Source organism: Malurus melanocephalus, unplaced genomic scaffold, assembly GCF_030028575.1.
Source record: "Malurus melanocephalus ecotype Western Australia unplaced genomic scaffold, MMel_1.1 scaffold_236, whole genome shotgun sequence".
Taxonomy (NCBI): Eukaryota; Metazoa; Chordata; class Aves; order Passeriformes; family Maluridae; genus Malurus; species Malurus melanocephalus.
In genome coordinates, this window is record NW_026623468.1 from 434,664 (window position 1) to 457,758 (window position 23,095).

General features: G+C 42.2%; 1 protein-coding gene across 2 annotated transcripts in view; it reads right to left on the reverse strand.

Moving 5' to 3' along the window:
- Positions 1–21,833, reverse strand: part of ABL2 (ABL proto-oncogene 2, non-receptor tyrosine kinase) — a 41,018-nt gene extending 19,185 nt beyond the window's left edge. Inside the window, exon 1 of one of the 2 annotated variants that reach the window (XM_057374952.1) lies at positions 21,430–21,833. In XM_057374952.1, the coding sequence (XP_057230935.1) occupies positions 21,430–21,607 (178 nt within the window). In that variant the 5' untranslated portion in view covers positions 21,608–21,833. Of the gene's footprint in view, positions 1–538; positions 621–21,429 lie in introns of those variants that run through there. The other variant, XM_057374954.1, reaches the window with a different exon arrangement.
- Between the last annotated feature and the right edge of the window lie 1,262 nt (positions 21,834–23,095).

Below are 23,095 nucleotides of genomic sequence, written 5' to 3' on the forward strand. Positions count from 1 at the left end.
AGATATTATCTACTTCGAGGCAAATCAAACGGGTACTTATTTACTCGCAGTATTAACACAAACATTTGAAGTAAGAGTTCTTCTGCAAAAAGAAGACTTGAGAAATTGTGGCTCAGCCAATCTCTGAAGAAGCCAGAAATACCCACACTCACAAAGTCTAGCTGGAGAGAGGTTTAATTTGCAGATGTAAAGCACTAACTGATCAGACCTTTGAGCTAACATGATATAAATGTCCAAGCTGCTTTCCCAATGACATAATTACATCTTATTAGAAGCCTTACAGTGTTAGGCACTCTCCTTAGGCTCAGCACCTGGAACAATGACCACATTAAACTGTTTCTCAGCTGCCTTTTTGAAACTTATTTTTAGCCATTTTAGTTAGAGGGAAAACTTRGAAGGACAGGGTAGAGATTAACTCACTGACTTGTAGTCTCAGGAGAGAAAGAAAATGTCAATCTAGCAGCCCAAATTTGAGTYGATGTCACATCTCGAAGCCCAAATATTTTTGCAAGTGCCTTGGACAGGCAGCACTGCTTACCTTGTGGAGGATATTCGGAGGGCAGAGCTCCCCAGGTGAGCTGATACAGCTTCAGTTTCCAGTACATGAGTTTAATTTTTTAATGGAATCCCAAAACGCTTGTTAGCACAGATGCGATTTCTCAGCTCCATCCACCCACACTGAATATGCAGCAACTGCCAAGGCTACACAGTACTTCTGTTTTAAAAAAAATTCTCCAGCTAAAAATAAATCACAAAACTGTCAACCTCATTTGTCAGCAACCAATATGCTGTTCAAACCATAGTCCACAGCTGTTTTCTTCTCTTGAACAAAGAAGGGGGCTCCTTTTTAGAATATTTACTTCATTTGACTAAAATACCCTTGTGATCTTGCCTCCTTTGAAACACATTTGTCTTAGAAAACAAACAAACGTTTCCTTTCCTCCAAGAAAAGCCGAGCTTTAGCATAAATACTTGCCCAAAAATTGCATGCCGTGTTGTTAACTTCAGAACCAGGGGAAGCTCCTAATGTGGAAAACCCCAGAGCCGACATCCAGCTGAGCCCTGGCTGAKGGAGGTTTAGTTGTCTTGCTCCTTCTCAGCCCTCTGGGCTGATTCCCTTTGGGGGGGACAGCAGGAATGTGAAGTCAGAGAAACAAATCCATGGCACTAAACTTAGCTCCTCGCTGCAGAGCCACTTCCTGTTGGCGAAAGCCAGACACTTGTCATTGGCTCCAGTGAGCAGACAAGGGGCTCATTGACAGCGCCGGCCCAACAGCTGCTCRGCCACCAGGGCAACACGAGCCTGGCCTCTCCACAGGGACAATTCTGAGCTCAGAGCCCTCAGCTTTGCACTTTCTGTGTCACTACATTTGCTTTTCCAAATCGAACTGCAGTGTTTAGCCCTCATGCATCTGAATTCAGTATTAAGTCAGGAATGCACTCACTGAAATAATGTCTTTGGAAAATCCTTTCTGGGGTATGGCAGAATTAATATAGCTGTGAAGGAAAAGAAGCTACTGTAAGACTGAGCAGGTTCAATACCCCTAAAAGTAATTAAAGCTACAAAAAGGTCACTGTTTGACTTGATGGTGTAGAAATAAAATTAGTTTAACTACAAAGAAAAGTAACTGCAATTAGGCAAACTGCAAAAAGGTAGGTAAAACTCCAAAAAGGCAACTGAATAGACAAAGATTGTGAGGAACAGGATTGAAAATGTTTATATAATTTAGTAGGTTTGTAATGGATATGATTCAATAGATCAGATATTTTAAGACAGAATTATAGAAGAGACTTTTTTTTTTTAATTACCTGAAGAGAGGTAAGACTCTTAAGGTAAAACTCTCTTTAATAGCCAACTTATTAAACTTGATGGAATTTTATGCAGATAAGATACAAACATGCAATTTATCTGTCTGCTACTAAAGATACTTTCATTTACTGGATAGTTGTGGGTTATCTTTTAAGGACTAAAGTACTTTTAGGAACTGAAGTACTCTTTGATTGTTAACATCAAAACTACATAACATTTAAAGGAAGTAGGATAGGAAAAAGAAGTCAGATTCAGCAGAACACTTAAAAATGTCAAAAGCAAGTCAGCCAGCTGACAACTGGGATTCTTCAGGCACACAACAATCATCCTGGGTCACTTACAGCCCAGCATCCTGCCTGGGGAAAGGGTAATCATATTATTCCAGAATACTTTCCAAGCCTCCAGCATGCTGTAGCTCAAAGTGTTTCTGAGCCAGAACTGGTGTTGTTGCAGTTAAACTTCCTGGCAGGCATTATTCTGTCCAGTTGCTGTCTGAAGTAGTGCAAACTAAACTCACACATAAACAAGATCCTGCTGCCACGGTACCAAAAGCTCACAGTACCTTGTAGAACAACGAACRGGCTCTGACTGGTTCTGGCCAGGACATCTCCTAGTTTCATTTGATGATCCTCAGTCTCTACAGGGCAAATCCTGAGTGATCGGTACTTGTTGGTGTTTTCCTTGGCACTTGTGATTTTTATAAGGCCTTATCTCACTCTTTTTCAGCCACTTCTCCTCCAAGCTGAAGATTTTCTCTCAGGCCTGATGCTGTTGCCTTTGGGCACCTTTAAACGTTCCTCCTATGGGTTTTTCCAGATCTATCACACAGCCCTCCAAAGAGCCAGGTCAGAATGACATGAGGATTCAAACCATAGCTTTATACAGTAGCAGCACATTGTTTTTCTATTCCTAATGCTCTGCTTATTGGACTATAATTCTAAATGTTGCCATGACCTGTCTTACTAAAGCTCAAAGATTGATTCCTATTGTTACAGGGGGCAGCTCAGAGCTTAATACCTCACATGCAAAGGCAGAACCATTCTCCTGAGTGTCCCACCTTCTATATGTTCACACTGAATCCTGTACCACTTCTTCAACTTGCAACCTCCTGCAAGTTTACCATTTGCTTTCTTCCTCTTTACATAATTTGTCATAGCTGCTTTTAATTAAATCAAAAAAACAGTCGAATTGAAGAAACAGTTAAAAGCTGAGTAAAAGACTTTATTCCTGTTTGAGAGTTGCTTCATTTCTAGATCCTATTCACTAAAAGGAATATTGAGGCCTTTTAACAAATTACACGCCACAACCAGTGGTTAGTACTTATGGTCTGGTTAAGTCAGCAGACACTGCTATCCTAAGGCGAGGAGCTCTCTAAAAAAACAAAAAAAATACTTAGCAAAGGAAATTAGATGACTGGTTAAAAAAGACTAGAAGACTGCTGAACTAGAAGACTGATTAAAGAAAGTGTAATTGGTTCTAGGCAGAAATAACCCAGGAGAAGGAAAATTTGACTGTGCCTGGATGCCAACAGAGCAAAAACATCCTGCGGACGATGTTTTTTCTACTAATTTGTTTTCAGAGTAGTAAAGAAAAGCAAACAAAGTACAACAGTGTGGAAATGAGTGACTTAATTCCCCAGAAACATTAGGCYACATCTTTTGTCTAGGTTCATGACTGCCATTTCAAAAAGCCGAAACTGCAAGGAAAATGCTTAGACTAACCTTAAATTTGGCTAGCAAGATCAGATTAGCAAGGACAAAATCTGGTCTATGGACAAATAAACGTCATAGGGGAGGTAGGTACAATTTCAGATTTATCTAACAATTTGTCAAAAGACAAATCCCCACAAGAGCTGAGATTTGTTGCCAATTTACAACRCTAACCTGAATACTAATGGTTTGTTTTTTCTATACCACTGCCAACATCCCCCCCTYGTGCTGGGGAAATACAAAAGAGAAAAACAGTTGTTTGGATTTATCTAGGCTCATAATGGGCTGTGAGACAATCCTAACTAAATGAAATCCTATTTTATTGATTTGACACCACAATACCTTCTATTCACCTGGATATAAGAAGAAGCAGACAATGTAAGGTGTATAGTAAGAGTAAAGCTTTTCAAGTTACTGTTTAYAATACAAGTTACTGGATTATAAACAGTAACTTAACCATATATGAATATTAACAATRATGGGGATGGGACAAATGCTGCCTTAGCCCCCTCAAAATGCAGGTAATCCAAACCCAAGACTTATACAAGTGTTCTTTTGGAATATTCAGTCATAAAGTTCAACAGAGTTCTACTCCCCTGATTTTAGCCAAATCTATTTCTCTTTTGTTCTAGTTTTTACCTACTGCTTGAATAGAAATGCMAAATGACAAGGAAAGTATCTGCTGTGTGCTAAACAGATCCAGCAACTAGAAAAAGCAAAAAGTATGATTTCATTTCTGTCGCTTGCTTGCCACACAATCACTTGACTAATTTTTCCTGTTCAGAGAGTAAAACAACATCTCAGTGTTGACACACTCAGGGGACAGRACCCAGTAGTAGTTATTTAAGGAGTCTTCCTCCCACTCAATACCGRCATAGCTGTCTGAGACATCTCCCCTGCTGCCAGTCCGGGTGGTACCACTGGGATGCTCAGAGGATTGGTCAGGGTATTGTCAGCTGCTTTCACTGGGGCCACTCAGCCTCTGCTACAGCTTCTGCCTTTGGGTGCCACCTCCCTCAGTGCTTAATTTAGTGTATTTACTATATTTATTCTGAGAGAGGAAGGAAGAGGGAAAAGGCTGGAAATTCCCAGTGGGAGGTATAACACTGGGTTCACTCAGCAGTTCGTTTCCTCTTGCTCTGGAAAGCGCTGCTTAGTTCCTAAACTGCATCCATCCACATCAGTTAATGTGGATTTGATTGGAGACAGCAAAAAGCTTTTTCCACAGAGCCASTAAGGTCTCTGACAAAAGGACATTGCTACATTCACTTTCATGGCAAGACTTTTGCCATACAGCCAGCTATGCCATACAGATGCTTCATTTAGAGTGTCGTTTGATGAAATGTAAATTTTGAACTGAAATTGAGATCAAAGTCTGGCTGTGCCAACCTGCAGCATCCCCACATCTCCTGGTTTGAAAAGCCAAGAAAGGTCCCTTTCTCTTGTTCAATTTAGGTATTTTCTTTTTTCTAATTCGACAGAGTTCCACTTCATTCCTTCTTCCTCCCACTCCACAGAAAAACATTCCCAGTTGTTGCCGGCCTATACAGGCTGTCAGACAGCTGACTGCTTAGATTACACAGGGCTGTATTGTATCCCTGCAGGAATCAGCCACACAAAGTGCTTYCTCTGGGATCAGGGCTCACTGGTGGGCTCTATCAGCACACCAGGTGCTGTCTTGAAATTGGAAATCCCAAGACAACAGACAGTCCTCCACATGCTCCTTTCAAAACATTCTCTCTTGAGCCTCTCAGAGTACAAACCTCCTCCAAATCAGCTACCCAAGCAACCAAAACTTGCGGTGAACTTGTACTCAGCTCTGACTTAGCCTCTTACAGCAAAGGGATCCTGTCTTCTGCCTCTTGTCCAGGTACTGGAAATTAAAGGCATTGCCAAGCTTTTGGCAGCTTGGGAGATCTTTCAGGTGCATTTCTACTATTTACAACAGTTACCTGTGGCACTCCTGTATTTTGAAGACTTAAACAACCATAGCTCTCCCCAGTATAATTAGAAAGCAGAACATTTACCATCCCATGTAGATCCTGTTTCCAGACAAGGGCTTCTCTATCCCATCCTTATGGAGACCTCTTTTTYAGCACTGCTACAAGACAGTCAATTGCTGCCACAGCTTCTGGAGTGCCACTAAACCTGCCTTTCAGGGCATTTCTCTTTTGGAATTCCATCTTGCTGTGACGTGTTACTTAACTCACAAATTTCTTTGGAAAAAGGACCCTTGAGGCAAACTACAAGACACACCTCAGCCCAAGAGCTGCTCCTTGCCAAGCCATGGAGTATCCAGAGGCAGATCCCATTAACTCCCCACTGAAAGCTGCTGTGCTTGAGGTTTAAAATGGGTTTTCAGCTTAGAAGGACTTTACGGAATCAGAAGCTAATTAATATTTGAAAGTTATTTGAAGGGTCTTTAGAATTAATGACATGTTTCCTGCTCATCTATTTCACTGCCAGAAACRGCCTGCTCACTGCTTTCAGGCTACTTTAAGCACTTAAAAAGTCAATATAACAAAGCTGCTGCTTAGAAGTAACAACCTCCTGGGCAGGTTACAGAACTGAGCAGATGCCAAAACTGTCAAAAACAGCGAGGCAAGGAAATATGGACATATTGCTTTGAGATCCAAGTCTCTTAAAATCTARAATAAACCACACATACAAAACAATGTAATTTTTTTAAGCCTATGGTCAGTCCCTGAAAAACTGATCCAAGAGCAGAAATTTGGAAACCTGRAGCATCCAGCACACTAAGTTCCTCCAGCAAGGATGCTGAAGTTTCAGCATGATGCATCAGCAGAAGTCATGGGACCAACACCCTTAAGAYCATGCTTTCATCATGAATAGTGCCCCAAAAAAGGGAAAACTTCTGAACAGCACCCAAATCAATGACTGACATACAAAAAAATGAGAGCCTGGAGAACATCCAGCAAGGACCTGCACAGGGTAACGTTATTTTAATTTTTTTTTTTCCGCTAAAAAGACCAGTAAGTTAAACATGTGGGGGTCACGCCTTGGRTTCTGACGCCAGAGACTGAGTAATGGCAAACATCAAATTGTGATCAAATACAGCAAGCGGAATCARCCCTCAGAAGGACTGACTAATCTGGGCTGGCATGTCCTCTTCCCAGCAACCTCAAATGTGACTGTTCAGTAAAACTTCACCTGAACTAGGTCTAGTGAAAATGCAGTGGAAGATTACCAAGSTTAGAACTTCATTCCTAATTACTACAGAAACTAGACGAATGGATTCCTTGGCAGAACTAGACTCTTTGGGTAGAAGTATTGGTCTCTTTTGACAAGTTTGCATCCATTCAGCCTTATCATATTGTCATTTAGATGACCCAGATACAAGTAGGCCATATTCTGTAAAAGTTCACTTCAAGATCACGTACTTCCTAGATCATCTTATAACTCTCCCCATCATAAGAAATAAAAAGTAATGCAACTATTCTTACTTTGAAAATTCCTGGGGAATCTTTTGGAAATCATGTATTGTGAATACTGCAAGCAGATTATTTATAACAAACTTCACACTACATTACACATAACAGTATTGGTACCGTTGGCCTCATTAAAGAGAAATCATTTTAGACACAAGAGGTATGTGCTGCAGAAACAGGGTTGAAACCAAATGATTCAAAATATATGGATTCCAATAATTCTGTTTCTAAAGCAAGGGCAGGGCTTCCTACATAATGACAGGTAAAATAAAATAGCAGGGAAACCAACAGTCTTGGCTTTGTTTTAAGTATGTGAAGGTGACTGCTGTAATCTAAGACAAATACATAAAATACAGGTTGTTCCTTTCAACTGGCGAGGAAAAATAATCAGGTCTGGGTGTGGAGGTCTCAAACCAGTTTTAGTGGGAGCTTTGCCAATGTTATAAGAGCAGTATATCACGTAAGGGTGGTACCCTCCTCTCCAAGAAAAAATGCAACTGGAAAAATAAGTGTGTGCAAAAACTGGTGTAACTTGGGCAGGGGAAGAGAGGAAGAAAAACTGAGAGCACCCTGGTAGGGCACAAAAAAACACTATGGTCCATATAAGCTTTATTTATGTTCGGAGGGATATGGGATGAGGCACCCACCCATAGAGGCTCAGCCCACCCGAACTCCTCCCCTATAAAGACATTAGCATTACCCTGACAACCTGAACTGGGATCCGTAGCCCTTATAACCATCACTAGAGAATTATGAAAAGAAATGYCTCGAACAACTCCTAACCCTAATTAAGATTCATAAACGGAACCTTCTGCAGCTGTTGAGATTTATCTCCTGTTTTTGTCTGAAGCTTTGGGGTGGGGATCATTGTGGAGAGCACAGACCATGGCAGACACACGTGCTCATTGTGCAGCTGTCTCTGGAAGCAYGCTGCTCCAGGGACCCGGCATTCCTCCTCGGAATGAGGTGTGCAGGCACATTTTTTTCAGATTTAAAGTTGCATGAGTGCTACCATACAAAGTTGAGAGGGCACATATGCCACCCAGTSATGTGCCTGTTCTTTTTGTCAAGAGGCAGTCAGGAAACAGCAGCATGAGTATTTAATCCCAAACTGAGGTTTTTCTAAATCACTGCATTCCAGATTTGTGACACAAGACAATGATGATTTTCCAAGGAGGATAAGAATTCAAATAAGATTCATTTCCAAACCCTCTAGTAGGTAACCATCTCCCCTGCTAATTAAGATCCACAATTTTTGCTTAAAGATTTTATTAGGAATTAAAGGATGCAGGAGCAAGAGGATGCATTAAATCCCAGGCTTCTGCTGAGGCTGTACCTGCATTGTGGGTGACTCYCCTCACTGCTGCTAACCATGCTTTACCCAGCAGTAAATGCCTATTCTCAGACACATTAAATTCACAGCCTACACAACATTCTCAGTCAGGGCATGCTAATATTATGACTTGATACTACACAGGATATTTTTGTAGCACTTGATATATTGAGTGTCTTGCAGTTTTGATTTTTTATTCTTTTTTTATCCTGCAGAGTAGTAGGATAAATTTGTACTATGAATAAGGTCTAAAGCAAAGCAAAAGTCATTTCCTAAATATCTGGAAGCTATGGCATAGCAGGATTCAAAGTGRTGTTGATCACTGATCCTTCCTAAAGTGCAACACTCAGAGCTTTCATTACAAAACCCTCACAGTATCTAACTAATAAATAACATTTTCAGTCAAAGACATAAAAAACACTGAAAACAGCTACTGTCCCAACTACTGATGCTCTCTAAACAAAAACTCCTGCTCTTACTCAACTAATGAAGTAGGATTAAAATAAAGAGCTTTCAGTTCAAGCACCAAAAAAGGGAAGAAAACCTGTCATAGGGCAAAGTATAATAGAAAGCCTCCAGAGTCAAACTCGGAAAAGAGATCATTGGCCTGTGGAAAGGGTGCAGCATCCTTAGTTCTAGTGGAGATCATAAACCATCTTGTGTGCTTATGCCTCACACTTATCTGTAGGCAAAATAATCACCCATTTATAAACTTACTACTCTGCCAGTGTGCAAAAAAAAAAAAAAAAAAAAAAAAAAAAAAAAAAAAAAAAAAAAAAAAAAAAAAAAAATAAAAAAGCTAAGTACTACAGAAAATAGTTTTTTCTAATTGCAGGGAATTTTACTCATGCTAAAATCTTTTCACATAGTACCTTCACAGGGGAGCTGTTCTCTCCAGTTCCTGAATGTCTGTATTCCTGGTTCTAGAGCTGACATCCTTTGTCAGCAAAGGCAAAGATTTTGGGAACAAACTAAGTGCAAACAGTCAGAGAGAAAGACATCGTGCATCATCTGTCTCATTTCCAGAACAGATATGGCTCCAAATAAGACACCAGCTGAGTAAGAATGTTAAATGCTCTGAGGAAAGGAAATTGCTCTTCCTACTTAGTCACCAGCACCAATTCCTGGATGTTYAATTCTGTGTCCCCTCAAGCCTCAAACACCTTCATTTCACACAGTATTGTCCATGGAATGACACTTGTTCCCAACACACAGAACCATTATCTAATTTCTAAAAGCACAAGAGTAATACTTGGAGTTGCAGCCTTTACTTTGAAGTACCACARCAATTAATCCTGTATACTAAAGCCTTCTTAGCTAGTAACAGAGATGTTGTTTGTGTAATAGCTTTTGTTAGGTTTCAAAAATGACAAGCCCATCTCCCTGCAGCACTGGGGGTAACCATGTGATGAAGCAAGTTTCTCTGAAAGAGGAAATAACAGATTGGGGGATGTAACCAGATGTCAAGGTCTGAAATGCACCTAAAATCTCAAATTTGTAGCAAATTAGAAAAGTTTGGGGTCGGAGAAAAAAGGACATCTACAGCATACCAAAAGCCATGCCTTTATTTTTGCATGACGGCATGCAAGACAGGACGTCTGCCTTGGTTGTATTTTAAACAGGTTTTCAAGTCTCCTTTCTAGGAATCTGTTTTAGGACTGATTAATGTGTTTCTTTTAACATGGTCTTTCACCGGCTTGCATTAAAGGGAATAGTAAATGACTTTTAGAAAAACACAAACACATCTCAGTTTAGTGTAAAAACTACTCCACAGCTGAGCAGTCAATAGCTAACACCACTCTAGTGTCAGGTGATCAYATTTTTTGGTAATGACATGCCCTTAATACCAGGTTTGGGATCTCTTTGCAGATATCCTGTCTCCAGCCAACAGCCAAAGTGCATGAATGCTCACTGCAATTCTCTTTGTAATGCTCTACTGCTAAACAGCAAAAGACATTACTCTACAGTTCTCTCTCTGTTACTAATTCACTGTAGCTTCAGTCTCTTTATGGATTTTTGAGAGATAATACTGAGCAAAGCAAAGTGCTTTGAGCTTCCTTTTCATGTCCAACAATTAACACAAACATTACCCTTCCCTTGGACCTATTACCCTGCCACAAGTGTTTTGAAATACAGGCTAGAGCCACAACAAACACATTTCTCTAAAGCCTACAGGATGAGACAAGAGTGTATGACTGAACATTTAATTTAGCCTGCAGACAGCTTTCCTGTGTTTGTTTATGCCAAAATTAAGTCTAAATAGCTCCATAAACCAAGCAAGCATTATTGCAATTTTACAGATGAGACGTGCACAGAAGCAATGAGAAGTGAYTCTTGAGTGCTCAGATTACCTAGCAAAAGTATCAGATTTAATGTTCTTCCATGCACAAAAGCTGTCTGCATACTTGCACATAAACAAGYTGGGAAACTTCCCTTGCTGGCAGAAGAAGTTAACTAGGATAAAGCCCAACAGAAACAAAACAACTAAAAAAGGAAGCAGTCCAGATCTTAAAGGCAAAAGCAAAATAAACACATGTTGGTACATCGTAATACAGCCACATCTGCTTTTGCTGTGTGGATCCTGCCTGCTTTCATAACCCAACACTTCCCTAAAACACTGCACTGTAGCATAGTAATGTTAAATAACACTGCCCACTTTTCCTAGCGGAAAATCCTTTTAGTAATGGATAAATGAAGGCATTGCAGCACCCTCTCGTGGCAGGCTGGAAAYAGCATTCAGAATGAGCAGCTGCAATGGATCCTTTTACCTTGTCAGCTGAAAATTTCAAAGTTTAAACCAAAGGCCGTGTGTCCCCAGGCTCCCCAGGCAGGGCAGTAGTTGTGCCCTCCCCATCTCACCTGCTCCCCGCTGAGCACGCAGGGTTTCAGAGCCTGCTTCCGTCCCCAGCAGAACAAGGCGAGCTTTGTGTGCTGAGGGAAAGGCTGCCTGAGAGGCTCCTCATGGTCAAGAGCTGCCCTTGCTCAGGAACAAAACCCTCCCTGGCACACACAGCCTCAGTGCACTGTGAAGCAGCTGATGAACAGCAGAAAGCAGCCCAGCAAACAGCTCCTGGGGATGCCATTCCCCAGGTGTGACAGCCAAACCAGCACAGCTCACCTGAGCCTCCACAGCCTGGAATTACAGTCCTTGAGCATTCCACGTTCTACAGCCCCACAGCAAGTGGCTGAGTGCCCACCTGGGGCAGAGCAAGTACTGGSAGCCCAGCTGAGCATTATTCCAGAGCCAGGCTGCACCTAGGAGCAGTTCTAGGCTTTGCCACCAATCACTAAATGAGAAAAAGGTGGGGKTTTATATCAGAAATGCTTACATGGCACACAGAAAATGTCACTTCACTTCTGCTGTCACAGTGCAAGCTTGTGAGTGGATGGAAAGAGACGTACCAAGTGCCTTGTTCAACTTTAGTTTAACCATTTGAAAACAAAGTAGATGGAAGCTATACAGGCTATTCACACCAAAATAAGAATTAGAATTTCCACRCAAGACTACTGACAACCTCAGATTTGACAGACTTAAGCCCTGTGACATAGTCCAACTTTTCAAAGCACTTCTAACTAAAGTGCAAGAATTGCCACACAAACAATGAGTCGGATTTAGAGGACAGCACCTTCTTTATGAATATTTTACCCCTAAAGAGTTCCAGTATATTTATTTATGGTGACCTAAAAGTGAAAACATTTTCTAATAAAACAGATGTAACAAGGGTTAAACCTGCTAGACTTCTGTCTCACAGGAYAGCTATGGCAGGCCAGGCCACTCCAATCATCATTTGAGCACCTTCTGGGTTTGCACATCAATCCTGAGGAATCTAATGCACCTCTGCAGGAAAAAAAAATCATGAAAAATGGGCTTGTTGTTCTTCTGTAGTTCATACAGACTCAAATTTATTGGATTAGTAGAAAAAAAAAAATCCCAGTTTCTTCTACATAAAAAATCAGCTCCTTCCCCACATTTACATTGCAAACCTTAATCTCCATGGGGGTTTTAAGATCCTGAATTTAAAAGAAAGCCTAAATATAACTTGAAACACTAGCACTACAAAACACTACCATTTTCCTATTTATTCTATGGATCTTCTGCAGATAAAGCCTTTTTAATCTCATAAAGTACCTCTGCTTTCTCTGTTTATTCTTGGGATTAAAAAAAAAAACCACAACCAAAAAACCAACATAAATMAAAATTATGTAAACCCAACAAATATGACCCCAAACAATGAGCATGCAGTTGATGACCAGTGAAAAAGTATTTTTCTGTGCTTCACTGAGTAATTAGGCCAGAGCACAGGTTTCACACTGGTATTGATCACACAAGCTCAGTTCATCCCTCCCCAGGCTTACACATCTCCCCGCCTCAGAATGTGATGATAAAATCCCCCATAACCCCACTCATCTTTGGAGGAGAGAGCACAGGGATCCTCTGGGGCCTGCAGAGAGGTGGCTCTCACTATTCAGATATGTTAAAGCCATAAATGAGAACGCTCATCAGGCTTACCCAGCCAAGGCAGTGAAAAGCAGGTTTGAAAACAAACCAGAATGGRGTGATACCACCACAAAGTGATCAAAGTACACATTTTCAGAGCACCTGTTCAAGGTCTCGCCTCTACCCCAGCCCTTATGCCTTGATCAAATTGCCACTGTGAGAACAACTTTATGAAGACTCTGCTTACTAAAATCAACAATATTTCAAAGAGTACACATAGGACACTCAGCAATTTAGAGTTTTAAAAACTTGCTGTTTTAACTTTAGTATCTAGGAACTGAGCCTGAGAGCTGCCACTTATTAGATTGAAATTTTTTGTCAGTTTATAGATGCAAAAACTTAATTTGCAAGAGAAAACRAACCGTAAATCAGCTCTCAGACAATGGATGGTGCTTCTTTTTTGCTTCTACTGAAGGGAATGGTGAATATAGAAAAAGGTTTACAATTCCAACCTGTCTTTTAAGAAAAGACTGTATTAATCACAARCATTAAGTCCATGATTACGCAAAACAGCTCAGGCCAGTATAACCTTGAGTTCTGCTGCACCCAGTGACCTAATGGAGGAAGGAAGCTATGTCACTATTCAAAACATTTCCAAGGTTATTCAGCTTTCTTAGAGTCCATTTCCTTCTTTCTAGATGTCCCAATTTGTATCATTTTTTTTACAGATTTGCATAAACAGGCTTTTTTTACTGCTAAACAGTCATATATACTTTCATTAATTGGCCAGTTTTGACAGATTGCTGGGTGGGAAATTTTAAAATTTAACATTTTAAAATTACTTCTTTTTAAGACCCTTCAAGGCCAATCTAAATAATCTTTCCAGTTTCCTTCTATTATGAAGGAATTTTCAGAAATACCAGCATAGCTGTATCTTCTCTCTACTTCTGCTCTTAGCTTTCCTAAGCAGCAATGCAAAATTGATATTCTCATCAGTCGTGCAGCCTCCCACGGGTTTTTGAATAGCAGCAGTAAAACTGAACAGTCTTGYTAGCTCTGTGACACTGCTGGTTAGCAAAACTAACCCTGAGCAGCAAAGGCTTGGATATAATCTTGAGAAACTGAGCTGACCCTGCAAGCWAAGGAAAGCCTGGTTATATTAATTTACACTCCAGCTTGAGTTTGAAGGGTTATCTTCACAATCCAGGGGCTACGGAATTACCATGTACTACAAATATTTTGGGTTTTTGTCTAGAAAACAGATCTGGGCTCTGTAAACACCTTTCAGACCACTGATATCTAGGGTTAATGTAGGAGGTAATACCAATCCACTTGGATATGACAATATTTAAACAAGCTGCTACCCTGGGCTATGTTGGAATGTACACAGATTTGTGACAGGGAAAAGTCACTTCACTTGGCAATTCCTGTGTGTTTTGGTGTGTTTGTTGAGGCACACTACTCTCTGCAGTCAACTTTACCAAAAAATATGAGTCTAMTTGAACAAAGAATCTGAAAACCAGGAATACCTCATGATCTATGCTACACGCTCCAATATGTATAATATTCATATAATTTAGCCAACATTCATACGATTTCTTTCAACCAGAAATGAGCCTGATACCTGTTTCAAAAATAGCCATGTTGCTGATCTTAGCTGAGATGWCAACAAATAGGAATAGCCAAGACACATTTGATGTTTTGCTGCTGGGATTATCACAAGAGAAACAAAGGAAAAATGGACCAGGAGGGGCACAGGGTCACAAATCCAGAATATTCTCCTCCTCTTCTCCTATAATTCAATTGCTAATTTGACCCAAAAGCAGAGATAGATGGTTCCCATGCCTTTGGCATACATAGCTTATATACAAGAAACACACATAACAAGAAGCAGCTACTTCAGTTTCACTTGAGAAGTAAATAATGAAAACAAGGAAACAAACCAGGAAAGAGACCAAAATCCAACCCCGCAGAATTACAAATTAAAAGATGAGGCATAGCAGAACTGTCATGTAGAAAAATGAGTGTTCTTTCATCTTCTTACACAATTGTAGTCCCAATTCTTACATCACTATTGCCACAGAAAACTTTCAAATTAGTGAAAGTGAAGTTCCWAGTTTATTTATACATGCAGTTATTTTAAATTGAAGTATCTCAGTAATAATAAGATCCTAAGGACAATGTTTGGGTGGGAAGGATAGGAGAAGAGGAAGGGAATTCCTTGACAAGTTCAGTCTTAAAAGAAGTATGTGTAAAGAACACCAGCAGATTGAAATAAAACTAATTTAATTTTTAGTGAAATATCTCTGTACACCTTTGTCTCCCCTCAAAAAAGGCAGTTACTTTAGGGCTGGTTTCTTAGAATTCCTCTGCTGAATTAGCTGATACTGAAAGCCATTTAAATTAACCTATTAAAAAGTTAATTTATACCCAGCTGCAGACAAGCAATYATACTGGGACATGCACATGTCTCTACAGAGAGCCCACAAAGCACAGACAACTTCCGAAGCAGATATGGGTAATATAACTAAGCTTTCTTGTTGTGGTTTACGGCGTTACCAACAGGAAGCCTCAATGGTTTTGTAAGTGTCGCTTATTCTAGAGAGAATAATCTCTATGGGTAATACCAAGATCAGCCTTTAAAATAAAGTATTTTGTAACCACAAAGCCAGAGAACTGTAAGGGATGATGCAGTAATGGTGAGAGAACCATGACCTCAGAACCAGAAAGTCAATGGTGTTACCCCTCATCACAAGCTTTTCTTTCCTGGTGTGTGGAGGGAGAGAGGCTGCTGGTGGCCCAAACAACTATGARAAATATTTCTTTACCAGTAAATACTGTTCTGAATGCTGTTAAGAAGGAAACTTTATGTCTACACCGCAGATTCACCTGCAAAGCCAGTCCTGGGGCCATTTGCACTACAAGCCTTGTGTCACTTGTAATTACAGGCTGTCGAAAGCACTGCTAACAGTTTGGCAAGCAGGAATCTCAGAGATCAGGTTGGAAACAGAATGTACGTGAGGCTTTGGTCTGTGGTCATCCATCCTTGGCTTTCTGAAATACAGCCAGGTGAAAACGACTCTGCAAGTCACCAGACAAAACCCAATTTGTATTACTTTTAACAACTTCCGCATGCATCAGTACTGGATTAAGTACAAACTGCTGTTTCTTGGTTTATATTAGTTGGATTTTGATAGTTTCTTATGTAAATGAGTCAGCTGTCAGCAGTACTTAGAAGGCAGTTTATGGATAGTAAGTACACTGGAAACATGAAGTTGTGACAAGTAAGATAAATGAGCTAGCATAAATCATGCTAACGATCGTCTGGCTTTAGCTTTAAAACCAAGATCTAAAAAGTACAGTTTGACTTCAGCAAGGRCTGGCCTGCTTTAGGAACAAACAAACATGATATATGCTGAAGTGGGTCACAGAGCAGGTCACTCCTCCTGAACACCAGAGAAAACATGATTTCAAGCTTACTGTCCCAGAATCTGTAATCAGGGCCAGCCACAGARTATTCCTGAAGTCAACCCCGCTAGAGCATCTCCAGGAGATAGTCCAACTCTCCCCACTCTAATTATGGGAGCTGGTGATCCTGCTAGATTAAAAAAAAGACAGTTTAAGCCACTCGTAACAACTTGTGTGTCCAAAGGCTTACATGTTATTTCCCACCGATTTGTTCACTTGCCCATGTCCTTAATTCCAAAAAAAAAAAAATCCCACAATTTTTTTTTTTGAAAACATTGCACTTGCAAGCAATAGCAAGTTTGTGAAATATTGCTAGAACAACTTGTACCACACCATCTGCCACATGGGAAGAACTGAGAAGCTGGAGATCTGTCTGGGCTTTGAAATTTGATTTTTAAGTTGGTTCTGAGTAAAACCTTTTTAAGTAATTTCATTTCAGTCTTACCTTCTTCAGACTGTGTTCCCTGTCTGTGTGAGAAGAATTAGACCAGCAGCCAGTATTATATTTTCCCTTCTATCAAGGTGGTAGAGTCCTCTCATTTGCAAAGTAAATTATGCAACAATCCCAGCTCAACGCAAGGTATAAAAATCAATATTTAATGCAATGAAGCTGCAGGAATAACTTAGATATCATGGAAAAGGATACAATAGAGAACACGCCTATAAATTCATGTTCTGCAAGGGATGTTCTTCTAGACACTCAGCTGAACCATCCTTTATTCCCCAAATAATTAGTTAAGAGTTATTTATACATTGTGGTCCCACAAGATTTCTGATTTACAGTACAAAAAGCCAGGCACTGAATACAGTGATTATATTCCATCTGCACGGAGCATTTACTKACAGCAAAGTCTGTGGGCAAGTAGCTCTGGCCCGAGCTTGTGCATGTCACTGGGATGAAAAATAAAGAACATTTTAGGCAGCCGACAAAGTGCAGTTGTTAAACTGACCCTATTTTCTCTCCTTCTTTCCATTTTCCTGTATCCAGCCGTTCAGTTTCAGTGAATTTCAAAGGGACAGTGTTATTTAYGCTTCTTCCTATTTTAGAATGTTTTTATCATGTGTCATAGCACTCTGACTGCCTTAGGGGAGCTTTAATGATAATTTTATTTTTAAAAGTATAGGCTTATCTTGCCTGACCTTGATGCACATAGTAAAAGGTTGYTAAACCCCTCCTCTAGAAAACAAAACAGGGAACAAATGTCCTGTGCCTGCTGGATCAAAAGCTCAAGTGTGGCAGAGCCTTCACTACCCCAAAATATATCACCAAGGCAACTGTAGCAGTATTGCAAACAGGTATTGCAAAGGCTTCCCAACCAGGATTTAAATAATCTGATTTTCCTGCTGTATGTGCTCTTCAACACTCAGCAAGTCTTTTTAGAGATGAAAAGCATGCTAACACCATTCCAAAGAGTATCTTGGTGTAGTAGGCTGTTATCAGTGCTCTTCTGAAAGAAAATTAGGAGTGTCACTGCTCAAAAGTCATATGAGGAGCTGAGTAGAGCCTGTGCAACTTGGCTCTTGTTGTTGCTTGTACCCCTTTCCCCAAACAAATTTCTGAAAGGACAAGGAGATAACGCACTTCCCTCTACTCTCCTGGTTCCTTCTCTAGAAGGGAAAGTTCATCCTGTAATGGCACCAAGTACTTCTAGYCTTTTCTGGTTGCACTGATCTGCAACCAGAAGAATTTGATTGTAACTACTGTTCACTGCAGCTCTTCCCTCTCGAGTTGTCCCTGTGGTAGTCATGAATTCCAAGGGAGTGCATGTGGGAACACCAGCATTTTTACAACCCTTGTGTTTACATCTTCCTTTCTACTACACTAACAGCAAGCAACATGCTTATGACCCACTGTCTGCTTTTATAAATCACTGACCACATGCCAGGAAAGCTTACAAAGGGTGTTTTGAAGGGCTAATTGCAGAAGACTGCAAATTCTATTATTATCTTTTTGCATCTTGGAGAACTCTRCTCCACAAAAAATGGATCCCACCAGTGTATCAGCTTGCTTAGGACTTCCCTGCTCAAAATCATAGCAATGCTCACAGAATTCAATACCACAGTGAGCTGAAAGCCCCAGTAGCCTCGGTGTCTCTTCTCATGATGGAATAGTGGGGTGCCACAATACAGATCTCCTTGTTCTTTCCACAAAACAGAAAACATCTTCAAATTCCTTGCTTGTTCCAAAAGTACATCCTGAAGTAGGCAGTACCTGTAGGGCTTCTCCTGTAGAGTGTCTGCCAAGCATAGGACAAACGGGCTCTATTCAATCTCTTGATTTTTCAAGGACTTCTAAGGTTCCAKTCAGCTGGGTGAAAATGTTTGTCTGATTTCCAGTATCTTAGCAAAAGGAGTTTTACATCAATTTGACTCAAAATGCTCTTCAAAATTCAGTAGCAAAATGGGTCTGAGGCTGACAACATTGTCCATTTCCACCCTTTTCCTAAACAATCCAGAAGCAACCCCTCAAGATGAACCTTGGCAGGAGTACTTAGCAAGATTAGCTGCTGGCACAATGTTGTAGGAAAGCTGCCAACATGAGGTGAGGGCAGGGATTTATACCTGCAAGGCTCTCACACAGTCAATAGGTTCTCTTTTGCACATCCATGACTGCACCAAAGAAAGCCAAGGAAGGGAGATAATCCAGTGACTGTGACTGATTTAGTCACTCCAAGAGTGCTAACCCTGTGCTTTTGCCATCACTTTTTGTACACTGWATACATGTCCCAGAAATAGGATGGAAGACCAGGTTCAGGAAGAAATTACTAGAAAAAAGGAATCTGGATCAAGTAATACCACCAGCAACCAGAGCATCTCGGCAGCAGAAGCATATAACTCACTTAAAGAAAACCTGGCTTGCTGCTGGCTAAGTGAAACAGGAGAGCAAGATCATTAAATGAAAAATAAGAATACAAGTTAATGGTAAAAGATTCTCTAGAAAAGGAGAGTCAAGATCACAGGAAGCAGTTTCTCTTACAAAGGAAGTGAACTCCAGATTCAGGAACACTACATATATTTAAGTTGTTGCCCAAGAGAAGTATTTAAAAAGGTATCCAACTTTTACTAGCATTGTTACAGTTTATTCATTCTGAATTGTTCACTCATTCCCTAGTACAATGTAAATGGAATCAGGGAACAATTTAACATAGCTGAGGTATTCATCAAGACAGAACAGGAGTTTGAAGCCTGCCCTGAAACTCTCAAAAAGCGGGCTGCCATAAAGTCCCACCCCCTCTACATAACCTAACAGAAAAATATATCTTGTTTTTAAGACACATCTTAATTTACAGTCTGCAAATAAAATAACAGAAGCAAGAAGACCCTAAGAAAAGCTACATCCATTACCTTACCACTGAAGCAGATAACCTAAGCAATTTAAACAGTAGAGAAATTATTTTGAAAGAATCCATGTTATCCCAGAGCTATGTTCTTGTTACACAGCACTAAACAGTTTTATTCAGGGCATTGGCCTTGCAGGCTGCTTCTTGTTTCTAGTTCTATGGAAGACAGAGCAGAAGGGCTGGCAGGGCACATAATTTGTCCTCCTGGTGGGCATACATGCTTCAGAAAGCTTTTCCTCTCCATCTCCCTGCCACTACATGTAAATAATTTTCTCTGCCTTCTATCTTTGAAATTTAGTAGGGTGAGGGAAGGAGCTAGAAGGATTTGTTCAGCTTGTTGAACTAAATTACTACCAAAACATGCAGCAGTAACGAAAAGAAGCACTTGAGTCAGTGTCAACTGTTACTGGGAAGTCACCACACATCCCCACATGCTGTACTGCACTTCCCACAAATGTCCTTTCTGTCCTTGCCTCGTAAGAGCAGGAACCAAAGAGTCATTTGGTACCAAAACATGAAAAGAGATCATTTGACATTAGCAGGAGTGCAATAGCAGCCTCTACAGCATTCTTGCTCTGCTACTAAAGACTTAGACACACCCCACTGAAGGCAGTGGGGTATGTGCATAACTTCTGAGATCTCCTTAACACTGTGAATGTGCAGTGTGTGACAGGAATGCTTTTGCCAAAGTGCCTTTTCATGTACAAAAATACAAAGACAGAGTAAAGTAAAAGTTGGTGACACTACGACTGAAAGATGCAATAAAATAACAAATCTTAGTTTTAATCATGGGTCAGGCACACAGCAAGCACATTCTATTTTGGTTTTAAAGCTAATACTGCTCCCTGATCTCAAAAGCTGTGATAACACTGAGATTTTTAAGAACCAGATTTAGTGCTGTGTTCTTGTTTTGATAGATACTTACATGTCAGCAGTCACAGCAGATGATATTTACTTTTAGACTGCTGGTTGCATGTTCCTTAATCCTTTTGCCTGCGCTCATTCTATTGAGCAAAAGAAAATGTGTATTGTCAGAAACAGCCTTGCTTTATAAACACTGACATCTCTCTCTCYACTTAAAGCCAAGCCAGCCAAGTTCTCCAGAGCTGATTCAGGTCTTTATGATTTGAGATGCATCCGCATATCTACTTTTAAAACACTTGTCAAGGCAGACAGGTTTCAGTTGATCTTACCTTCCAAAACTTGGTAACATCTTAACANNNAAAAAAAAAAAAAAAAAAAAAAAAAAAAAAAAAAAAAAAAAAAAAAAAAAAAAAAAAAAAAAAAAAAAAAAAAAAAAAAAGAAACATGGTTACAAAGGGAGATTTGAGTTGGTGGGATCCTTCTAAGAGAGGTTACAGAAACCAATAGCGTACATTAAACATTTCCGGTATCGGTTTACAGCAGTAAGAATAGGAGTGGACAGGCAAAAAACTTCAACCGAGAATCAGATGGCAGCTGTAATACCCCAGTCAAAACGAAATCGTTTGCTGTGTCAGGAAGCAAACAGTCACAAACGCCTCGGCAAACAGTCAGACAAGACACATGTTACCTTCACCTCTGTAAACAAAACCAGAGCTCGGAATCGCCGCAGTGACAGCGACCGAACCCCGCAAGTCCTGATCCCCGGCGGTGCCACCTCGCTTCCGATGTGGCTGGCGGGTAGTCCCGATCCCCAACTCCATCGGGTGGGGGGAGATGCTCCTCCGAAGGCGAGCATCCCCCGGGACGTGGCGGCCTGGGCAAGCATCCCCCGGGACTTGRCTGCCCCGCTCCCCCCGCCTGCCTCTCCCCTCCCCCAGTAAACCCACCACAACAAAAGAGGGAGGGGAGGGGAGGAAGGCCGATCGCGCCCCTTTCCCCTTCGCCCCGGCCGCTCACCGTGCTGGGTGAAGACATTGAATCCCGCCTCTGCGGAGCGCCCGGCCGCCTCCCGCCGGCGGCCCGCCGGCCTGGCCGCGCTGCTCCCCCGCAGTCCCCGCGGCTGCTGCTGCTGCGGCGGCGGCTGGTGCTGGAGCCCCGCGCCCGGCTCCCCGACGCGGCCCACCTGCTGCCCCATGGCGGGCCGCGCTCACATCCCGCCGCTCTCGCCGCTCCCGGCCCGGCAGGCGCGTCCCCGTCCTCCCGCGGCCGGTAACGGCGGCTCCCGCGGAGCTCCGGGCTGGGGCTCACGGACTCGCCCCCGCAGCCCCCGCCGCCATCTTAAACCACAGAGCGCCGGCGGAGCGGGGACGGAGCGGCTCCCGCAGCCGCCTCCGGTCCGCCCAGGGAGGGGAGGGAGCGAGGGAGGAAAAGAGGGAGGGAGGAAAGGAAGCTGGGAGACAGGGAGGGCGGCCGCCCCTGCAGCCCAAACGGCCCCGCCGCGGCACACAGAATCCCAGAAATGTTTGGGTGGGAAGGAACCTCTGTGGATCACCCGGGCCCAAGGCAGGGTCACCTGGAGCAGGTGACACAGGAACGCGTCCAGGCGGGTTTTCAGTGTCTCCAGAGAGGGAGACTCCACGCCCTCCCGGGCAGCCTAGTCCAGTGCTCTGCCCCCTCAACGTAAAGAAGTTCTTACACAYGCTGAGGTGTGGTTTAGTTTACGGCCATTGCTGCCCCTCCTGTCTCTGGGCACCACTGAAAAAAGTCTGGCACCATCCTCTTGGCACTGCCATGTGCAGGCACACTAGTGGGGATGGGCACATGAGGGAATGCACATGGGACGTGGGCTGAGGGGCAAGAGCCCACCCAGGTGAGTTGCCGGATCACGCCCCGGGAGAGGCCTCCCATCTTGGCCACAAGCAGCAGTCCTGRAGAATCACAGAATATCCTGAGCTGGAAAGGACCCATCAGGATTGAGGCCATATCTTGGCCCTGCACAGGACAACCCCAAGAACCCCAAGTGCCTGAGAGTGTTGTCCAAATACTTCTTGAACTCYGTTAAGCGATGGCTGTGGCCATGGCCCCAAGGCTGCCCCAGCCCAACACTCTCCCTGTAGGCTACAGCCAGGCTGGTTTGCCTAGAAACCTGAGCAGGCATGAGGGTGAAGCCAGGGCTATGTGCCCAGCTGTGGGAGTGGCAGTGGGCTTGTCCAAAGCTGTAGCCAGGTGAGGGTAGGCCTCTTCTCCCCAGCAACCACGGACAGGGTGAGAAGACAGTCTTAAAGCTGTGCCAGGGGAGGTTTAGGTGGGACATTAGGATGAACTTCTTCACAGAAAGGATGATTTGATATTAGAATGGAATGGCCAGGGAGGTGGTAGAGTCACCATTCTGGAGGTGTTTATGGATGTGGCATTCACCCTAGACTGGTTGATGTGTGGTGTCAAGTCACAGGTTGGACTTGATGATCTCAAGGGTCTTTTCCAACCTGATTGATTCTGTGATCTCCATGGATTACCAGGCTCTGGGTTGACTCCTCAGGCTCCTGCCAGGAGCTGTTGTCCTGGCTAAGGGCATGGAGGAGGAAAGTGCTGCTGTGTGAATAATACCAGGAGTGGCTGGCAGCAGCAGCATCTTGTTGTTGGGTGGTTGAACATACACTGAATCCTGTAACTAATTACTAAA